This window comes from Neurospora tetrasperma (assembly GCF_000213175.1).
Source record: "Neurospora tetrasperma FGSC 2508 unplaced genomic scaffold NEUTE1scaffold_6, whole genome shotgun sequence".
Lineage (NCBI taxonomy): Eukaryota > Fungi > Ascomycota > Sordariomycetes > Sordariales > Sordariaceae > Neurospora > Neurospora tetrasperma.
The window spans coordinates 94,301-111,413 of record NW_009799104.1 but is presented as its reverse complement, the minus strand read 5'-3'; the positions used below and the strand labels follow the sequence as shown (position 1 = coordinate 111,413).

Below are 17,113 nucleotides of genomic sequence, written 5' to 3'. Positions count from 1 at the left end.
TAGCTGCCTGACGAAGGAAACTGCAGCCCCGTTCCAGCTCTCTGTCAGAAGTTCACAATTTACGACCGTGAGTCATCACTTCTCAAAAGTAAACCATAGCACCATCGACGAATTCCTCTATTTCCGCCGTGAATTGTTCTTCGCATCCAAGATCACCACCCATGGAGTCGTTCCAGCCCTCGGGCGCTTCCACTCATCGGCCTCTCCAGGACAGCGAAATCCGCGTCGTCACACTTCACCCAGCTTCCTGGTACGATCCTGTCTCTTGCACTCTTGACCACGTCGTCCTCGACGGTCCGCGAGACGACTACATTGCAATTTCATACACCTGGGGTGACCCCACGCAGACTAAAGACATCGAACTCAACGGTCACTCCTATCCAGTCACGACCAACCTCCACTTGGCTCTGAGATATCTGCGCAACAAAGACAAGCCACGCCGCCTATGGATTGACAGCCTCTGTATCGACCAGCGAGATGTGGCCGAGCGGAGTGCTCAAATTCCTCGAATGAGGGATGTCTACGCCTTTGCCGCTGAAGTACACATTTGGCTTGGCGACTATGGCTCAACGCCTAACAGATATACGTTGCAGTACACATTCGACCGTTGTATCGCAGATGCCGCCAAGGACAAGAAAACTTTTCATGGACCAAAAAGTGATTCGGTGATAAACACATTACTTAAGAGGCCATGGTTTCAGCGGATGTGGGTGATACAAGAGGTGGCTGTCAGGAACTGGAAAGAGGATGGCGAGAAAGTCACGTTTCTTGTCGGGCACTCGAGCCTGACGTGGTCCATCCTTGGCTGGGCATGTCGGGATATGGTGCATCTGCAATCAAACCCCAAGCAGCTAGTTCCCGGACGGAACTACGAAACAAATGGATTTTTGCAGATTCGGACTGCGTGGGAAGCTCAGCACCGCGTGCGTGAGTCTCCGATAGAAGGTGTGTCTTATACAATGTCGCAGCAGCTGGGCTACCTGCTGTCCCGTTTCGTCAATTTCAAGGTTACGGACCCAAGAGACCGGATCTACTCGCTCCTTGGACTGTTGTATGGTCCAGGGGAGGTCCCAGATGACCTGGCACCTGATTATTCCAAGCCCGTGGATGAGGTATTTCATGCTTATGCCGCTTGGATGCTGAGAAGCGGCGCGTGCATCGATATACTGTCACTGAACTCCCGTCAACGGGTGGGACGAAGATGCCCGTCGTGGGTACCAGACTTCCGAGGCGAAGAGCATGAAATCTGGCAAAATCTTGTGAGCAATCCGGTCAAGATTCTCCATCATGACAGGGTCCTGGAGATCGATACCTTGGCCATCGGAACGGTACATACCGCAGGAAAGCGATGTGACATACTGGCAAAGAGCAAGACCAAGTCCGACGTTCGTGATATCCATCTTTGGATCCTCTAGACTTGCAGGCAGTATTTCCTTGACTGCGAGGTCTGGATTCATGATCACGCTGCAGACCTAATCGATGATTCTCCACGCAAAAAACTCGGTGATTACTGCGAGAAGTCTTACCAAGCCTTTCCGTCGGGACATCGCATGTTTTACGGAAAAGTATACGATACTATGGTTCGGGATCCTGAGCCAGGGGGATTAGGCATGAACAAAAAGATGCGAAGGAATCTTCCCTACACCCGTGCATTCGCCGATTTCATCGCAAGCCAGTTCGATGGATTCGCGCCCTTCATATGTGGCAACGGAAAGTTGGAGTTCTGTGACAGCAAGGTGGATGTTCCGGAACCTGGAGACGTTCTTTGTTTGCTAAGGGGGTCATCGAAGCAGTACATTCTACGACGGGCCCCGCCTGATTCATTGGGAAAATGGATCATGGTAGGAACAACATACAATGCTGCTTTCAGGAGAGGTAAAAGATCTGAAGAGGAGGTCAACATCGCCTACACTGAACTCTGGACAAAGAATGCGGACAAGATCTTTAAAGCGCTTATTTGTTGACCTTGGTGCTCTCACCTTTGCTACCTAGAGCGTGCGCGACTGGAGTCATTGAGCCAGAGGCATAGAAGGCACAAACCGTCACCATAATACACTACACCTACCATACATGTCTTTCACCATGATGTTGCACGCCAGGCCTAAATATCCCCACGTCATTCAAGTCACGGCCAGCATCTTCTGCACCCAAGTGACCAACTGCGCCAACCACATACGAGCTTCATTACTGTCTCTTGCTTCTAGACGGCCGTACAACAGCATCACTCGTGTGTCCTCAGCTCGTTGCCTAGCCAACATCATTCAGCCTTCCCAGGCCTTGGTCATACGTAATTTCCATCCGATCTTTTAGGAGTGCGCGCCCTTCACTCCCCTTCTTATCAGCTCTCCCATTCACTCGGCTTCCTCCCATTCACCTGATCTCCTCCCAGTGACAGGCCACCCCCCACTTCTACCATAGCGCGTACAAAAGCCTCGACTTCAGATCGCTTCAAATTCCTGTCCTTCTTCTCAAACAAACACCACCCTCACAGAATTTTTCATCGACAACAAAAGGGAGTCTCATCTCGCCAGCATCCATCCAAGATGCTGACACCAAGCTGCCCCAACGTCACCCGCACGTTCTACCCGTTCGGCGACACCCCCGCTGTGTGTCTGACGGAGAACATCCCACCGGACAAAAAGAGCGAAGGGAAGCCGGTAGACATCCTGCTTCTCGGGTCGGGCGACATACGAAATGTGTTCTTCACAGCGCACATGGACAAAACCCGCCAGTTGGACATCACTTGTTGTGATGTCGATCGGTTGGTGATTGGTACGTTCCCTTCCTGCTCTCATTTCCACCCCTTCACATCTTCAACAGCTAGAGGTAAGAAGGCTAACTGCCTATGTAATGTTCTGTTGTCGCACAGCGCGCAACATCCTCCTGCTCACCCTGCTCATCGACCCCGACTTCAACATCGACCCCTCCTCTTCTTACTCACCCGGCTTACCTCACCCGCCGCCCACGTCGGATGACCTCTTTGCCATTTACTACCACCAGCACCTTCCCGAGAACCTCGGCTGGCTCATTCGCTCGCAAGCCATGAGGCTGCGCCTTATCGGCTCAACAATGTCAACATGGAACGCAAGTCCCTACGGCCGTGGTCGAGACTTTCAACCCTATCCTTCTATGTCAAAGAGCAAAAAGAAGAAAGGAAAGGGAAAACAGAACGCCAAAGACCCCATCGGAGATGCCCACAACTCACGCAACCCCACCAGCGGCATCCGCTTCACGGACTCGGGCACGTTGAAGATGCTCACCCAAATCTGGGACGCCTGGTTCTGTCGTCCCGATTCCGCTCAGCAGGAGGCTCTATCAGATGGCCTTTTCAAGCGTCTCGGCACCGCTGTGCTCAAAAGGGAGCAAGAAGAGGTGGGAGTCCCTTACGCCGCTACAAGAGCAGCGGCATGCTCGTTCAGAGCTGCGATGCCGGTAGGCTTGGAGGCGACTTTCCATGCGACAGTGGCAAATGAGGATTTCTGGCGGTGGGGAGCAACGGGTTCAGAGGAGAGATATGACGAAGATGAGGATACAGACGAAAGCACGGATACCGATTCTGAGTTGGAGGACAACATGAAAAAGCAGAAGAAGGCAGACAAGGGAAAGGGGAAGGAAAAGGAGACGGTGCCCTCGCAGGAATTCCAGAAGCAGGCTCAGGAGAGACGGAAAAAGACGGTAAAGAGTAGCGCCGACACGATTCAACGTCGAGTGATCAACCCCCTCTTCACCACCCCCTCCCCTGGTATCCGCATCGATCATTCTTGCGACCCTCTCCAAGGCTTCCATCTCGCACCTGCCTACCTCCCCATTGTCGGCCAGCCACCTCCAGACGAAGGCTTATCCCAACTGGAACGCCTCGAGGCGGTCGCCAAACAAGAATTTGCCGACTGGTGCAACTCCTTTCGCCGTGCGTGGCGCAAAGGCCGCATCACCCTCCGTTTCTTCATCGGCGATGCGCTCGCTTTTGCGCATACCCTCCAGCACCACAAGGCAGAAGACCTTGGGTATCCCATCGACCTGACTTTTGGCAACTGGTATCGCTTCCGGGATTCATTCGATCCTCTGATCCTCGACAGCGATGATTACCGCATAGTGCCGAGTGAGTCGAACAGGTCTCCAGCGCCTATATCCTTTCACGTCATTGATACTTCATCTCTGGCCGACGATCTCGGAGCACTTAACGTGCTCATCGCCGCCTCTCCCCTCCTTGAAAATCGACTGGCAGCAACACTGTACACCGAGCACACACTTCCCCTGCCTCGGCCTTCCGACAGCAACGATGCGAGGCTGGGACCAAAGACACCCCAAGAGGTAGCAGACACTCTCCTCCATGGCGACCTCCTCACAATGTCCCTTCTCCTTGGACTGTCGCCAGTAGAATACTACACAAACACTTATCCCTCTCCTCCGCCACCTACTTTCTCTTCCCCTTATTCCACCTCTGCCCCAGCACCACCCTCTCTCGGAACGCCGAGTCCTCCTCCTCCTCCCGCTTTTGGTGTCTCCCCGGCGCCCTCCTCAACCCCAACCACCACTCCAGCCACCGCTGCACAGTACTTCAACCAGCGCCTAACCTGGAAGCGGCCCGTCTACCACCAACCCACCGACGGCAGCGGCAGGGACTGGACCATCAGCGACAAGAACAACATCTGGCCTGGCCCTAGTCCCGTTCTGCGTGAGGTAATGGAAGAGTTTGCAAGGGATTTCGAGGAATTCGAGAAGACGACAAGGGAGATTTCTGAGCATTTGAAGGCTCTGAAGGCAGAGGAGTGCGAAAAAGAAGAGGAGGAGGAGGACATAGAGGTGGAACAAGGAAAAGGAAAAGGAAAAGGCAAGGCGAAGAAGAAAAAGAAACCTCAGAAGAAGAAGACCACCGCCAAGGCAGATATCCCGGAACATGTACGCAACATCCCTCCGGAAATACGTGAGGAAATGCTTGATTCCAGGGCGTTTCAGCAAGCGGCATTCGTGCTAAGGGACCTTGAGCTTCGGCGCGAATTCCGCAACCAGAAGGAGAGGTGGGAAAACATGCGGACGGAGATGCCACTGCGCAAGATCCGGTTTCAAGCTGATGAGCTTGTAGAGTTTCTGCTGCAAGTTTACTCGAGGATGTATGAGTCGAGGTACTTGTTTGAGAGAAAGAACGATGGCGATGGCGATGGCCCTAGTGACCCAGGTGTTGAAGGAAGTGCTCACAGGCATGGAGTGGGCTTCAGGTTGCTAAGTCCAAGGACATGCAATCGGGCGACCTTTGCGTCGCTTTTGAAGATTGTTCAGGAGCGAGTGGTCATCCTCGGCGATCCACTGCCAACCACTGATCCGTCTGAGGATGAGTCCATCGGGCAGGTGGATTTCTCGGAATTTCTGGACGAAATCAGAAAGACGTCTTCTGAGCCCGACAGAGATTCGATCAATGGAGAGATTAGCGAAATCCTTGCAGCAACCATTGACGCCTGTCGTTCTTCTCCCGACCCATCCGCTTCCACCAACTCGGCGGCAGCAACCGCAGACGGCGACGACGGCCATGGCGAGAGTGCCACAACTTCCAACTCCTCCGACCGCGACGCCAACGTCAATTTCGAACGATCAGACCCCTATGAGCCTTCCTCGTCCCCGGTACCCAACCTCGTTCCCTGCTCTCACTTCTCGGACTCATCTAAGAGCGACTCAGAGTCATCTTCTGCATCCACTATCATCGCCCCCTCAGCGGCCACGTTCTCCCCGTTCTTCTCATCATTGCCCTCGCGCCAGACCATTGCCTGGCACCATACGATGGAAGTAATGATTGAATCCCTCAAGCACTCCCTCGTCAACTACGTCGAAACCCAAGGCTCGTTCGACCAAGAGCTCTGCACCATCCTCCACCATTTCGGTGCCTACTCCTCGCCCGAGCACGCCATACCCGACCCCGACGCCCTGCTCAAACCGAGAGTGTACAACCCCGCCCACGAGGCAATCCATAGTGCCAGCAAGCACAACACGAGTCTCTACCAGTGGATCAACATTCCGAGCTCCCTCGCAGTTACTGTGCGGATCCCCCGACACTCACTCCTCACTTTGAAAACCATCATGTTGAGTTTGGAGACAGGTTTGAACATCTTGAGACCTGAGATAGCTGGCGGAGGAAGGGGCAGGGGAAAGATACCTGCACGATACGTTCCGGCTTTGCAGGCTTGCATTCGCCCTACGCATGACCATGAAGGTAAGCCTGTCGCCAACCTGCCTGGCCACTTGTTTGCTTCCTTGCAGACAGGGTTTGGTCAGCTCGAGACCAAAGGACGGCGTTTCACTCCTCGATTCAGGCTCAACATCGAGACAGATCCGCTCGGATGGGAGGGACAGAGCGACCTGTTCGTCAGCTTCATGGTTCCTACCAGCATCTTGTTGAGGGACGCAGTGACGGGGTTGGTGACCCTTGAAGTTGTGCCTACGATTGGCCCCGATGTTGCGGGGCGGAACGAACTTTCATTCATGGCATCAGGAACTTTGAAGATGAACCTGAAGGTCTTTGAGGCTAACTTGGGTTCCGGTTCGTCTGTGTTCATCAGTCAGCATATGCCAAACCAAAGCGGAGTGACGAGGATGTGCGGTTTAACGGAAGAGCCACAGGACTAGGAGCCCGTGCCTCCCGCGGTCAAGACGATGATGACGGCCAAGATGGACGAGAACCACCAACGCATCCAATCGATCAGCACACGAATTACCTTCCTCACCGACCGTCTCCTGGACAGACTGGAAAATAGGGAATGCAAAATCCGCTCGGTGCCGGTCACCCCTTGCTCTTATCATCTCATCATTTCCAGAGACCCCACCGCTTCATTCTTCTCCCACGGCTCCAACTACTCCCACTTGTGTCCCGTGATATTTCTCATCGACATTCCGCTCCCCACCAACCATGAAAAGCAAAAAATCCGCACTGGCCGGTCCAAAGGCTTCATCGACCTGGAAACTCCGATCGAACCCTTCGCTTGGAGGACCTTCTTCACCCCATCCTTTATGCATCCCGTCCATTTGGAGCAAAGCACTCAGAAACCCATGAACTGGTCTCTCCCATATCTGCATTCCTCCAATTCATCTTCTCTATCATCCCCCTCGTCGTCTTCCGGTAATCCTCTCGACACCCTTCCCCGCTTCTGCCAAAGTGGCCCTCTCATCGGCTGCCTCCCGGACCCTTCCCTCCACAGTACTAACCGCTTCTGCCTCTGGTGGTTGCAGCTACAAAACCACCACTACCAGTTCTCCCGGCGCGAAGCCACAATGCATTCGCATTTCTCTCAGATCGCTGACCCACTCCCGAAAAATGCTTCTCGCGAGGAAAAGGAGAAGCAGCTCAAGGAAAAAGACGAACAGTTTGCTAACGCTCTGAATCGGTATCTCATAACATCCGGCGAGCATGCCAGGTTTGAGTTCAAAATCACCTTGTCCACGCTGTTTGACATGGCGGCCGGGATCCTGAGGCCGAAGTCAGACTGGAGGCACATAAATCCGAATATCATGTTGACGCCGGATACTGAATGTAGGAGCGTGTTTGCGCTGTGCGACTTTGCTCCCAGCCAGAAGTCGCCGGATTGCACTTGCCATGAGAATTGTCTTGACTGCGGCAAGGAGATGGGCAGCGGCACCGGCAGTAGTGTCAGTTGGAGCGAGGGTGCTGCCACTGGCAATCAACCTGAACATTCTAGACATGGGATGAGACGAATCGTCATCTTTATTGCGAAAGACGGCATCTGTCTGGACTTGGCTCATGGAACGGTGATACTGGATACCGCTGTGCTGGTGATCACCAAGGAGTTGCGCCAGAGCTTGCCCAGATACTTGACAGACGGGAGCATCGGCAACCCGATGCCTATTTATAATCAATCCGTCATGTCCCAGTCGATGAGAACTTGGAAGGAGGCTCTGCCTGCTTTTGCTGAGCGGTGTCGCGGCCATACATGGGAGCATGAACCAACTTGTGAGTACAAGAAGAAGCAGAGGGCACCGGTGGCGAACCATGTGCAGTCTCGGAAGGATGATCCGGTGTTTTGCTCGTGCAGCATGGGTAAACTGCCTAAGAGTTGGTCAGTGTGTGGAGATTATCCGATCCCACAATGGGAGGAGATCGGGCCGTATCTTGTTAGAGCGGCCATCAGCCTTCCGTTTGGATGTCCAGGGCTTGGAGAACCGTATCAGCACCCGATGAGCTGGGATCCTCTACTCTATCCCCATACTGGTCCAGTTACAGGTGTGACTCCTGGCGCTCCGGGTGCAGTTTCAACTTCAGCAGCAGCAGCTCTGGGCAGAGCTCCCGTTTCTACCTCGACTCTGGCTCCGGCTACAACCGGCATGAGCCAGCCTCCATCTGCGAACAGGATCCAAGCCAACCCCACAAGGTCAGCTCCGGCCTCAGTTCCGACTCGAACGATAGCCCCAACTGGCACTCGCTCGACGTTGTCCGCCAAAGCACACGAAATACGGCCTCCGAAACCAGCCTCGACTTCAACTCCGGTTGCGGCTTCGACTAGCACTGGCTTGACTCAAGCCCAGGCCCAAGCTCTGGTGGCTAAAGCTGCTCGTTTAGCTCTGAATCCGAAGCGGCCTTCAACCTCGGGTCAATCTTCAGTTCAAGCCCCGCCTCCTGCTAGCACCAAGTCGGCTTCAGCTAATGCCAAACCTGGACCCGCCACGGCTACCACAAAGTCTACTGTGGGATACAGATGCAATTTTTGCAACGAGCCAAAGAATCGCGCGACTGGAGGCGACTTGAATCAGTGCTCCAAGTGCAAGGAAGCACGCTATTGCTCGAAGGAGTGTCAGGTGGCGGATTGGAAGAGACATAAGAAGGAATGTGATATTGGTGCTGGTGCTGGTGCTGGTGCTAATGCTGTGAATGGCAAGCAGAAAGTGAAGGGAAACGAGAAGCAAAAGGACGAGAAGAAGGGAAAGTAAGGGGCATCGCATATGTAAGATATTGTAATATTTGAGCCACACTGCCTGCTTGGTACCCTACGCAAATGGGTCCAGCGCTTGTATGTGGCAGAGTATAGTCACCATCCTCATAAAGATTCTCGTAGATCGTTCAACAGAGGGTTGGTGCTTAACTGAGCCATTGCGGGAGGTTCATGGCCAGTTTCGGTCCTCCCCTTTATAGCACAGCTCAAAAGTCAGTGAAAGCTTATCAAATAATGCCAAATGAAATATGTGTCCCACTGTGACTGGTATAAAAAAAGCAGAGATGAAGCCACTCTTTTAATTTCCAGACTCATTTGAGCACCTAAGTTGCGGGCAACCAGTCCGAGAACACAGGCATTGCTTCCACGAAGAGGCCATTGTGAAAGGGTAAGGCAGCGTAAACGGATTTTTTGGGAGAATCAGAGCGGATAGATTGCTGGATATGCGCACAACTCAGATAACTGTTCAATGTCATGACAGAGTGCTACTTGAAACATCAAACATTGTCGCTGGGAAACGAGACAAACATGGACTCGGAGCGCAAGAAAGAAACAGGCCGATATCATAAAATGTGTCAAAGGTAACAAGAGTCTCGTCAAGCTAACACAACAGGCGTGGGTCGTCAGGTGGCAGCCAGAGAACAAACAGTGCTTGAAGCAATCAACACACTTGTCAACAACACATCAAGCAACATTGAAAGACAACGGCACGTCCCGTGATGAGACAATTACTGTATGTTAAACGATTGCCACGAGGAGACAGGAAAGGAAATAACCGTAACGCCGAACGAAGCTTGCTCGCCTTCAGTCTCCAGCGACGACTTTAGCAAAGACTGAGACCTTGCAAACGAGGTACATATGTAACGATGTTGATCGGCAGGGACGTGACTGATGATCGTTCTGATAGCTTCGGCCGTAGTACCCTTTTCTGGAGGAGGAGGCGGGCATGGATGTGGTGTGGATGGTGTGGATGCTGTGGGTGGGTTCGGGCTATGTTTTGTTTCGGAGAGGAACGTTGAAGCCTTCTGGTTTATGGCCCACCATGAGGTGATGAAAGTCACGAGACAATGAACAGAGGTCTGAAGCTTCACGCAGAGGATGGAGAATGTTGCCTGGCGCGGGAGGATGATGGAAAGTGGATCTTTTTGAAATTCGACGGGAGTTGAGTGCTGAGTGGTGCCGCGGGGAAAAAGTGACACTCGCAAACGAGGGGACAGCGGGAAGAAGAAAGGAATTGGCCCACTCAGGCTTGTGACGGACGGATTGAACGTGTAAGTTTAGATGGCTCTCTAACCGAGTGCGGTAGTGAGCGCACCAAAAGCTGTTAGGACCTTAGCCGAATTTGGCATCCACGTCTGGCATCAAACAAAAGCCCCGCGCGGAAGGGACCATGCAGTCGCCAGTCGAGTTGCACTGATCCAGACCGAGAAGGTGCACACTGCATTTCGTGTACACCATCTGCCCGCGCACCTTCCCGGTCTTAAACATTCGTGCATTGCTTGACGCCGACGAGAACTGAAATGGCAAGTGGTATGTACTATAAGTGAGGGGTTCGTCAACTTCGGAAGGGTCGCCAATGGGACAGGAACTTGAACCTTGAGGCAATTTTTTTTTTTTCCTTTGGCTGCAGTCACGGCGGGTCCTTCTTGATTCAACTAAGTTGCCAACAAAGGTTCTCAATCCCGCCGCTTCAGTTTCCTTTGGAGCTTTCACTTGTGCTTCAGGTCCGTCGACTGGAGTTAGCTGAGAACACCAACCGTAAGAATAGCTCCCAGACACCACGCACACTCGGAGATGAGATGGTGATGTGAAGTGGACCCCCCACGTCCCCCGCTGCCACAGGCACGGCAGGCACTGCATCTTCCACCGACTGCCACCATCATGGCCTCCGTTTTCAAGTCTTTCCCCAGCTCCGTTCCCAGCCACCAGGCACTCTCTGGCACCCTCGACCTCGAACTCGTGTTCAACGCCGTTTTTTGTCGGCCGCGTGTGTTTTAGCAGATCCGCCGAGCGTTCCTCCGCCCGCCCCTCGTCTCTTCGGCTCAAAAATACGTACGTAATCTGATGCCAAGGCCATCGCCAACCAAGGGCGTGTTTCGAATCCCAACCCAGAGGGGTCGAAAACTTTTTATCTGATCCGATCATCGGCCCCTTGCTACATTTCCCGCATTTTTTTTTCCCGTCCTTCTGATGATCTGATAATCGCGCTGCACGTGGAAAATCGCGCGAGTGGTAGAAACAACCACACCACCGCCAGCTCCATAAAGTTGTGATTATCCCTGCCAGTAATAAAAACTTGTGCAAGACAGAAGGTCGAAGAAGTGTGTGTGTCCAAAAGGTATACCCAACGCTTTTTTGGTTCACCTGCAAAACGAGACAAGCATGAAAGCTATGCTATGCCAAAGCCAACAACCGAAAATAATAATAGAAAAATTATGTACAACAGAAGTAAAAGTGACATGTAAGGAAATTTTTTTCTTTCCAACCAAAAAAACATGTGAAAACCCCAAAGGTATTTTTCCGTTCCAGATTCAGACAATCATCAATGGATGTAAAAAAAAAAAAAAAAAGGAAAAATCGCTCTCGCTGTGACACAAGCAACAACATTGGTATCATCGTGCTCCCTCCCTCCACCTTTTTAAGCACCGAAAATTGACTTGACGATCTCGCCAGACCGTGTAGACAGAACAGAAAGAAGAGTATCAGACAACTGTTTGTGACCGTTAGCGTTCATCATCGACAAAATGCACCCCCGTCATCAGAGAGACAAGAAAGGAAGACTTACACCATGAGTTCCCTCACAGCACCCTTGCAACCAGATGCCACTGCCCTGGGCGACCTTGCCCTCCCCAAATTTGACCGAATAATCACGGTTGGCCTCAATCACCCTCATGCTCTTCTCCTCGCCACCCTCGACAAACCACCTATCCTTGGATGATCCCTTGGCAGCCTCAGCGACCAGCGCCTGATCGGCCTCAGGCAACAGCGGCCACGTGGGCTTGAGCATATCCACATGCGCCATGCGCTTGTAGCCAGTAGCGCAAATAATCACGTCCACATCGAGCGTCTCCTCGTCCACAATGGGTCCATCGGTGACATCAGTCTCCTCCTCCTCGCCATAGAAGTAGCGGCCGACCTTGATCTTGAGCGTATCACCCTTCTCCGAGACCGAGACGACCTTGCGCGCGGCCATGATACGGTGGGGCCATTTCGTCTCGTCGGTACCGAGCACGCGGCGCTGGTGGTACATGACCTCGTAGAGGTGCTCAATGAGCTCGAGACGGACAACGCCGTAGTTGGTCGCCTTGGCGTCGGCAAGAAAGTGGGTGCGGTAGGCCGAGGGGCGGGCGTGGATGGTGTCGATGAACTCGGGGTTGAAGATGGAGTTGACACTAGTAGAGAATTGTTAGTTCCATGCTTCCCAAGTAGAACAAGATGGGAGGGAAGAGGCACAGAGAACGTACAAGGGTGAATCATCAGAAGGCTTCATGAACTCGGAGCGCATAATCATATAAGTCTTGGAGTTGGGGTAGAGGTTCTGAACGTTGTTGAAGATCTCCGCCGCTGACTGGCCAGCACCGAGAACAGCCACGCGCACGGGAGCGGACTGGTCGCGAAGAAGCTTGGGAATCACGCTGGCGTACTGGCTCGAGTGGATGACGCGGGGGTGCTTCTGGGGAAGAGGCTTGGGGATCGAGGCTTGGCCGCCGAGAGCAAGCAAAACGTTGCGAGCCTGGAAGGTGGTGATCTCGCCAGTAATTATGTCGCGGGAAGTAACCGTGAAGAGCTTGTTAGGCCCGGAGGACTGAACGGGCTCAACGGCCACAACCTCGGTCTGATACCTTACAACGTCATCGAAATGGCGTGCGCACCACCGAAGGTAGTCCTCGAACTCGACTCTCGCAGGGGTAAAGGTGCTGAGGTTGATGAAGTCGATGAGGCGATCATTCTGGTGCAGGTAGTTAAGGAAAGTGAAGTGGGAGCGGGGATCGCGGAGAGAGGCAAGGTCCTTGAGGAAGGAAATCTGCATCTTGGCTCCAGGAAGGAGCATGCCGGCGTGCCAGGCGAAATCGGCCTGCTTCTCGAGGAAGAGGACCTTGGGCGACTCGGAAAGCTGGCCGGCCTCGATAGCGTCGTGCGTAGCAATGGCGACGGAAATACTGGCGGGGCCGAAGCCAACGCAAACGAGATCGTGGATCTCATCCGAAGGTGTGTGCCTCAAATGGCGGCTCTTGGAGAAGTTCTTGTATTGGCTGGTGGTGGTAGCAGCGGCAGAACTATTGCTCACGCCATTGGCCACAGGCTCAGAGGTGTAACCACTGGACGAGACGGAGGAAGAGTCATCCATGTTGCAGTGAGGCGACATTTCTTAAATGTTGAGTGTGATGTATGGACGCCGTAAGGCTGCTTTACTGTGGATATATGGCGGAATGACGGGATTATGGCGGCACAGTAACAGTTGAGCTTGGGCGATCCCGGTGTAACTGGCTGCGGGGAATCAAGTCCAATGGCGAACAACGTCTGTGTGACTTGGGGTTCGTGTCTGCTGTAGTGAATCCACGCGTTAACTCCAACTTGCACAGAGTATGTAGATGCCAGGAACGGAGTTGCCCACGTTGTCTTGTCTAGGATTGATGCAAGTCGTAGTAGAAACCGGGAACAGGTGGTGCTCAAAAAGCCCAACGGTAGTACCGGGTGAATGAGGGGACGGGAGGAGGATAGGAAGGGAGAGGTCGAGTAACACCGCGAGGGTTGCTTTGGATGATGGAGGAGGTATAGGAAAGGGGAAGGAAGGGAAAAGCAAGAGGGAGTGGAAGTGGGAAAAGTAGGTGGCAGAGGCGGCCGTTTTGATACTGTGGTAAAGAGAAGAGAGTTGTTGATCTTTGGATCAAAGAGGGTCAGGTGTAATACATATGTAAGTAAACACGCACCGTGTGTCTCCATTCCCACTCGGAGGACCTATATGGTGTAGTCTAGCGTTCTCGTCCCATGTTGCGGTTCCATCTTGACTGCTTTCTGCCTCGAGCCGAGCTGTTCGCTGCTGGGGACGAATATGCGAGCTAGTTGGGCCAAGAACCAAACGTGCTGCTGTTGCTGGTGTTTACCGGGCTATCCTGGCTGAGTTGCGGAGCTCCATCCGGCTTGTGGTGCAATCCATGGCATGATTCCAACGTTGGATCGATTGCGGGGACGGATTCCCTCCCGGACGGTCTCTCGGTTGGTGTTCTCAATTCATGTGTTTTCGACCCTCACTTTCCTCCCACTTGTATGTCGGTCCCGCTTTTCTCGTCGCCATGGTGGTGTCTGGTTTTCCTGGCAATTCCGGGTCCATAGCCTTGGTGTCAGGACAGTATCACCGTATCGTGGTTCCGAGACTCACACTGCAGTGCCGAGTTCTCGATCGATGGCCGGCAGCAATCAGTGTGGGTTGACAGTGTGGTGGGAGCTCTGTGACGGTGTCCTGCTGGGGGCAGTTCAGTCCAGTTCGGTTGTTGTGACGATGATGATGGATGGGACATGGAGAAGGATGGTGGGGTTGGTGATGACTCCATTTCAGTGGGGTTGGAATCTTCCTAACGGATCTTGGTTGGCCAATTGCCGTCAAGACCTGGCTCATGTCCGTTTGCTTGCCAGGTTCGTGCTTCAGAGGAAGGTGCCACAAGTGGGTTCGCCAGGCTCAGGTCCGGGATGCGTCGGGGCGGCACCGGCGTTATCTTCGGATCAGATAAGATGCGATCAGTGGATGTTTTATCTGATCTCGACCATTCAGGCACCACTCATGGCCCGAGACCGTCTCGTCTTTCCGCATGTCCGAACAGTGAACATGGGCCGGGGTTGGAGAGTACAAAAAGCCGCTGTCACAAGTACGACGCCGGATGGAGAGGCGGGAATGGGCGGAATGGAAAGGCGAGAGAGAGAGAAAAAAAATCATTATCAGATCGGACCTGGGTGGAGTGCGGTTTGCCTTGGGACTCCGCCTTTTTTTTTTCTTCCAAGGATTGCGTCACCGATCATTGTCTTTTTCTAGTCATTTCGGCCGTTTGAGGACTGTTTTTATTAGTTGGCCGACTTGACCATTCCAAGGGTTCGTGTAAATGCGCACACTCTCATCAACATCGGTTTCAAACACATATCTTTTACTTCCAGGTCATCAGTCTGCCACGCTGGCTGAGCTTCCGAGGAAAAGAAAGGAGTAGAGTATAATAAAGCTGAACAACCCAGTCACTCCTCTTCCCCTGAACCAGTGACTCCGAGTCTCATCTCACCCACAGTGGGATGAAAATTTTGACTCATGTCCATCCGTACTGGGATGCTTGGTCCGACCCGAGGTGCACCCTGTTGTGGGGGGCTGGATCCTGTCATGAATGGTCCGGCAAGGGCACGTCTTTAGCCTTTTCACCATTCTGGAGCTTTCCGCGGGCCTACGGGATAATATCTGATGATCTGATAAGATTTGATGGTGCTAGCACCACGCAGCATCCATCCATCACCTCGGAGACCGAAACGCCAGATCATTTATTCCCTGCAAGTGTCGTACCGTTTTCGCTCCTCCGTTTGTTCCCACCATCGCCAACCCCGGCCGCGTTGTCGTCGTTAATGGCGCAAACCAGACAGCGGCAACGAGGGGCGTCGGCGATATGGTGGCTTGATATCAACGAACATTGAAGGCCATTCAGCAGCATCTTTCGACTTTCGAAACGTGTTGTAAGTAGCCTTCTGGAGCTTCCAGTCAGTTCTCGATACGTTACAATTACTGTAGGTCTCTGAAACTTGTTCAAGCGAAGGGGAAGTGCTGCAATCGACAGGTTCAAGCAAGAAAGGTACGTAAGCTAGTGGATCGATCAACATGGCCTAAGACAAAGTCACGCAGGTACAATGCCTGCATGCCTGGCAGGTGAAGAAAGGTGCTACACTGAGTTTTCCGGAAGAACCGTTATCACCATTGATATCACGGAGAGGTGAAAAAAGAAGAAGAGAGGAAGAAAGGATCTTTTTAGGAAAAAAAAAAAAAAAAAAAAAAAGGACCTAAAACAAAAAAAAGAGCTGGATAGATCCGGGGCCGGTGTCGACGCTGAATCATGTACCTATGTACCTAGCTTTGCGCGGGCTGCTCCCAAGGTCAGTGCTAGGGCTAGCGGTCAGGGTTAGGTGTTAGAATTCGTTCCGGGGGTGCAGGGGACCGATGCCGAAAGGCCCCCGCGTGTGAAATAGAGTTTCAGCATCATAAAAGAAAAAGGTGGTTTCATTTCTCGTTGTTTTGGTGCAAAAGTGGTCGAATGTCTTTTGGTGAGGATTCCCGTCGGTGATGGTCGCTCCCGTGCCAGAGCGATGCCAAAATGCCAAGCTTTAGGTCTTGGCAGGCAGTTTGCTCAGTTTGGACTCCACACAGTCGATTTGAAATCGAACGACGAACACAGTCGATGAGGGTTCATCCGGCTCAAAAAAACAAGGGCAAAAGGAGATGAACTGATGGGAAAGTAGGAGTAATGGAAAATGAAGAAGGGGGGGATGAAAATACAAGGCATTGCCGAGGTATACCTCTACGTAGTGAGAAATAGGATGGACGGGCAACAATTGAAGGAACACGAAATCCTCACAACACAGTGGAGAGGGACCCCAACGTCTCCACTGTAACCTGAGGTCATCACACCATCTCGATTTTTGGTTCTCCAAGAAGGAACGTCCGCACCGTCGTCACTGGCGGCCACTTTTACTGTAGTGTGGTTGCAGTGACATTTTGAAGAGTTTGCATTTCGATCTTGAAGGTAAATGTTACGAGTATCAAGTAAAGGTATGTTTCAATAATTGGATCTTGGCTCTACCGACAAAACTAAGGGTGCCTCGATTTGCAGCTGGTCTTTCATTTGCGACGGCATCCAGATGTGATAACTTGAAGACCGGCATTGAGTACCGAAGAATAAGGGTATCGGTACCTTGCATATCTCGATCAAGGTACGAACATCTGGATTTCATTCGTGAATGATCACCAGCTGGAACAGGCCAAGACCTGCATGGACCGGCGGCCGGAGTTGACGGCGGGGAGCGGAACCGGACACGGAACGGCCCCTCCTACCTCTACGGTATTGTGAACACCACCGAGCTTGGGCCGGGCTCAACTCGGGACCGGACAAAACACGGGACAGCAGCTGGAGACCACACGGAAGGAAGGCATTTTGGGAAGA

General features: G+C 52.7%; 3 protein-coding genes across 3 annotated transcripts; 2 read left to right on the top strand and 1 right to left on the bottom strand.

Annotated features, from left to right (window-relative positions):
• Positions 1–161: 161 nt before the first annotated feature.
• On the top strand, positions 162–2,064 carry NEUTE1DRAFT_124327 (uncharacterized protein; the record flags this gene model as incomplete). The annotated part of the gene is made up of 2 exons (XM_009855641.1): positions 162–1,385; positions 1,416–2,064. 2 exons carry the CDS (start codon positions 162–164, stop codon positions 1,962–1,964), a joined length of 1,773 nt encoding a protein of 590 aa, XP_009853943.1.
• Positions 2,065–2,543: 479 nt separating this feature from the next.
• Positions 2,544–9,165, top strand: NEUTE1DRAFT_86887 (uncharacterized protein; the record flags this gene model as incomplete). The annotated part of the gene is made up of 3 exons (XM_009855640.1): positions 2,544–2,772; positions 2,870–6,504; positions 6,616–9,165. 3 exons carry the CDS (start codon positions 2,544–2,546, stop codon positions 8,926–8,928), a joined length of 6,177 nt encoding a protein of 2,058 aa, XP_009853942.1.
• Positions 9,166–11,458: 2,293 nt separating this feature from the next.
• On the bottom strand, positions 11,459–13,806 carry NEUTE1DRAFT_118011 (uncharacterized protein; the record flags this gene model as incomplete). Its single annotated transcript, XM_009855639.1, has 4 exons — positions 11,459–11,640; positions 11,716–12,322; positions 12,395–13,476; positions 13,546–13,806. The coding sequence occupies 3 exons, from the start codon at positions 13,294–13,296 to the stop codon at positions 11,569–11,571; spliced, it is 1,581 nt and encodes a 526-aa protein (XP_009853941.1).
• Between the last annotated feature and the right edge of the window lie 3,307 nt (positions 13,807–17,113).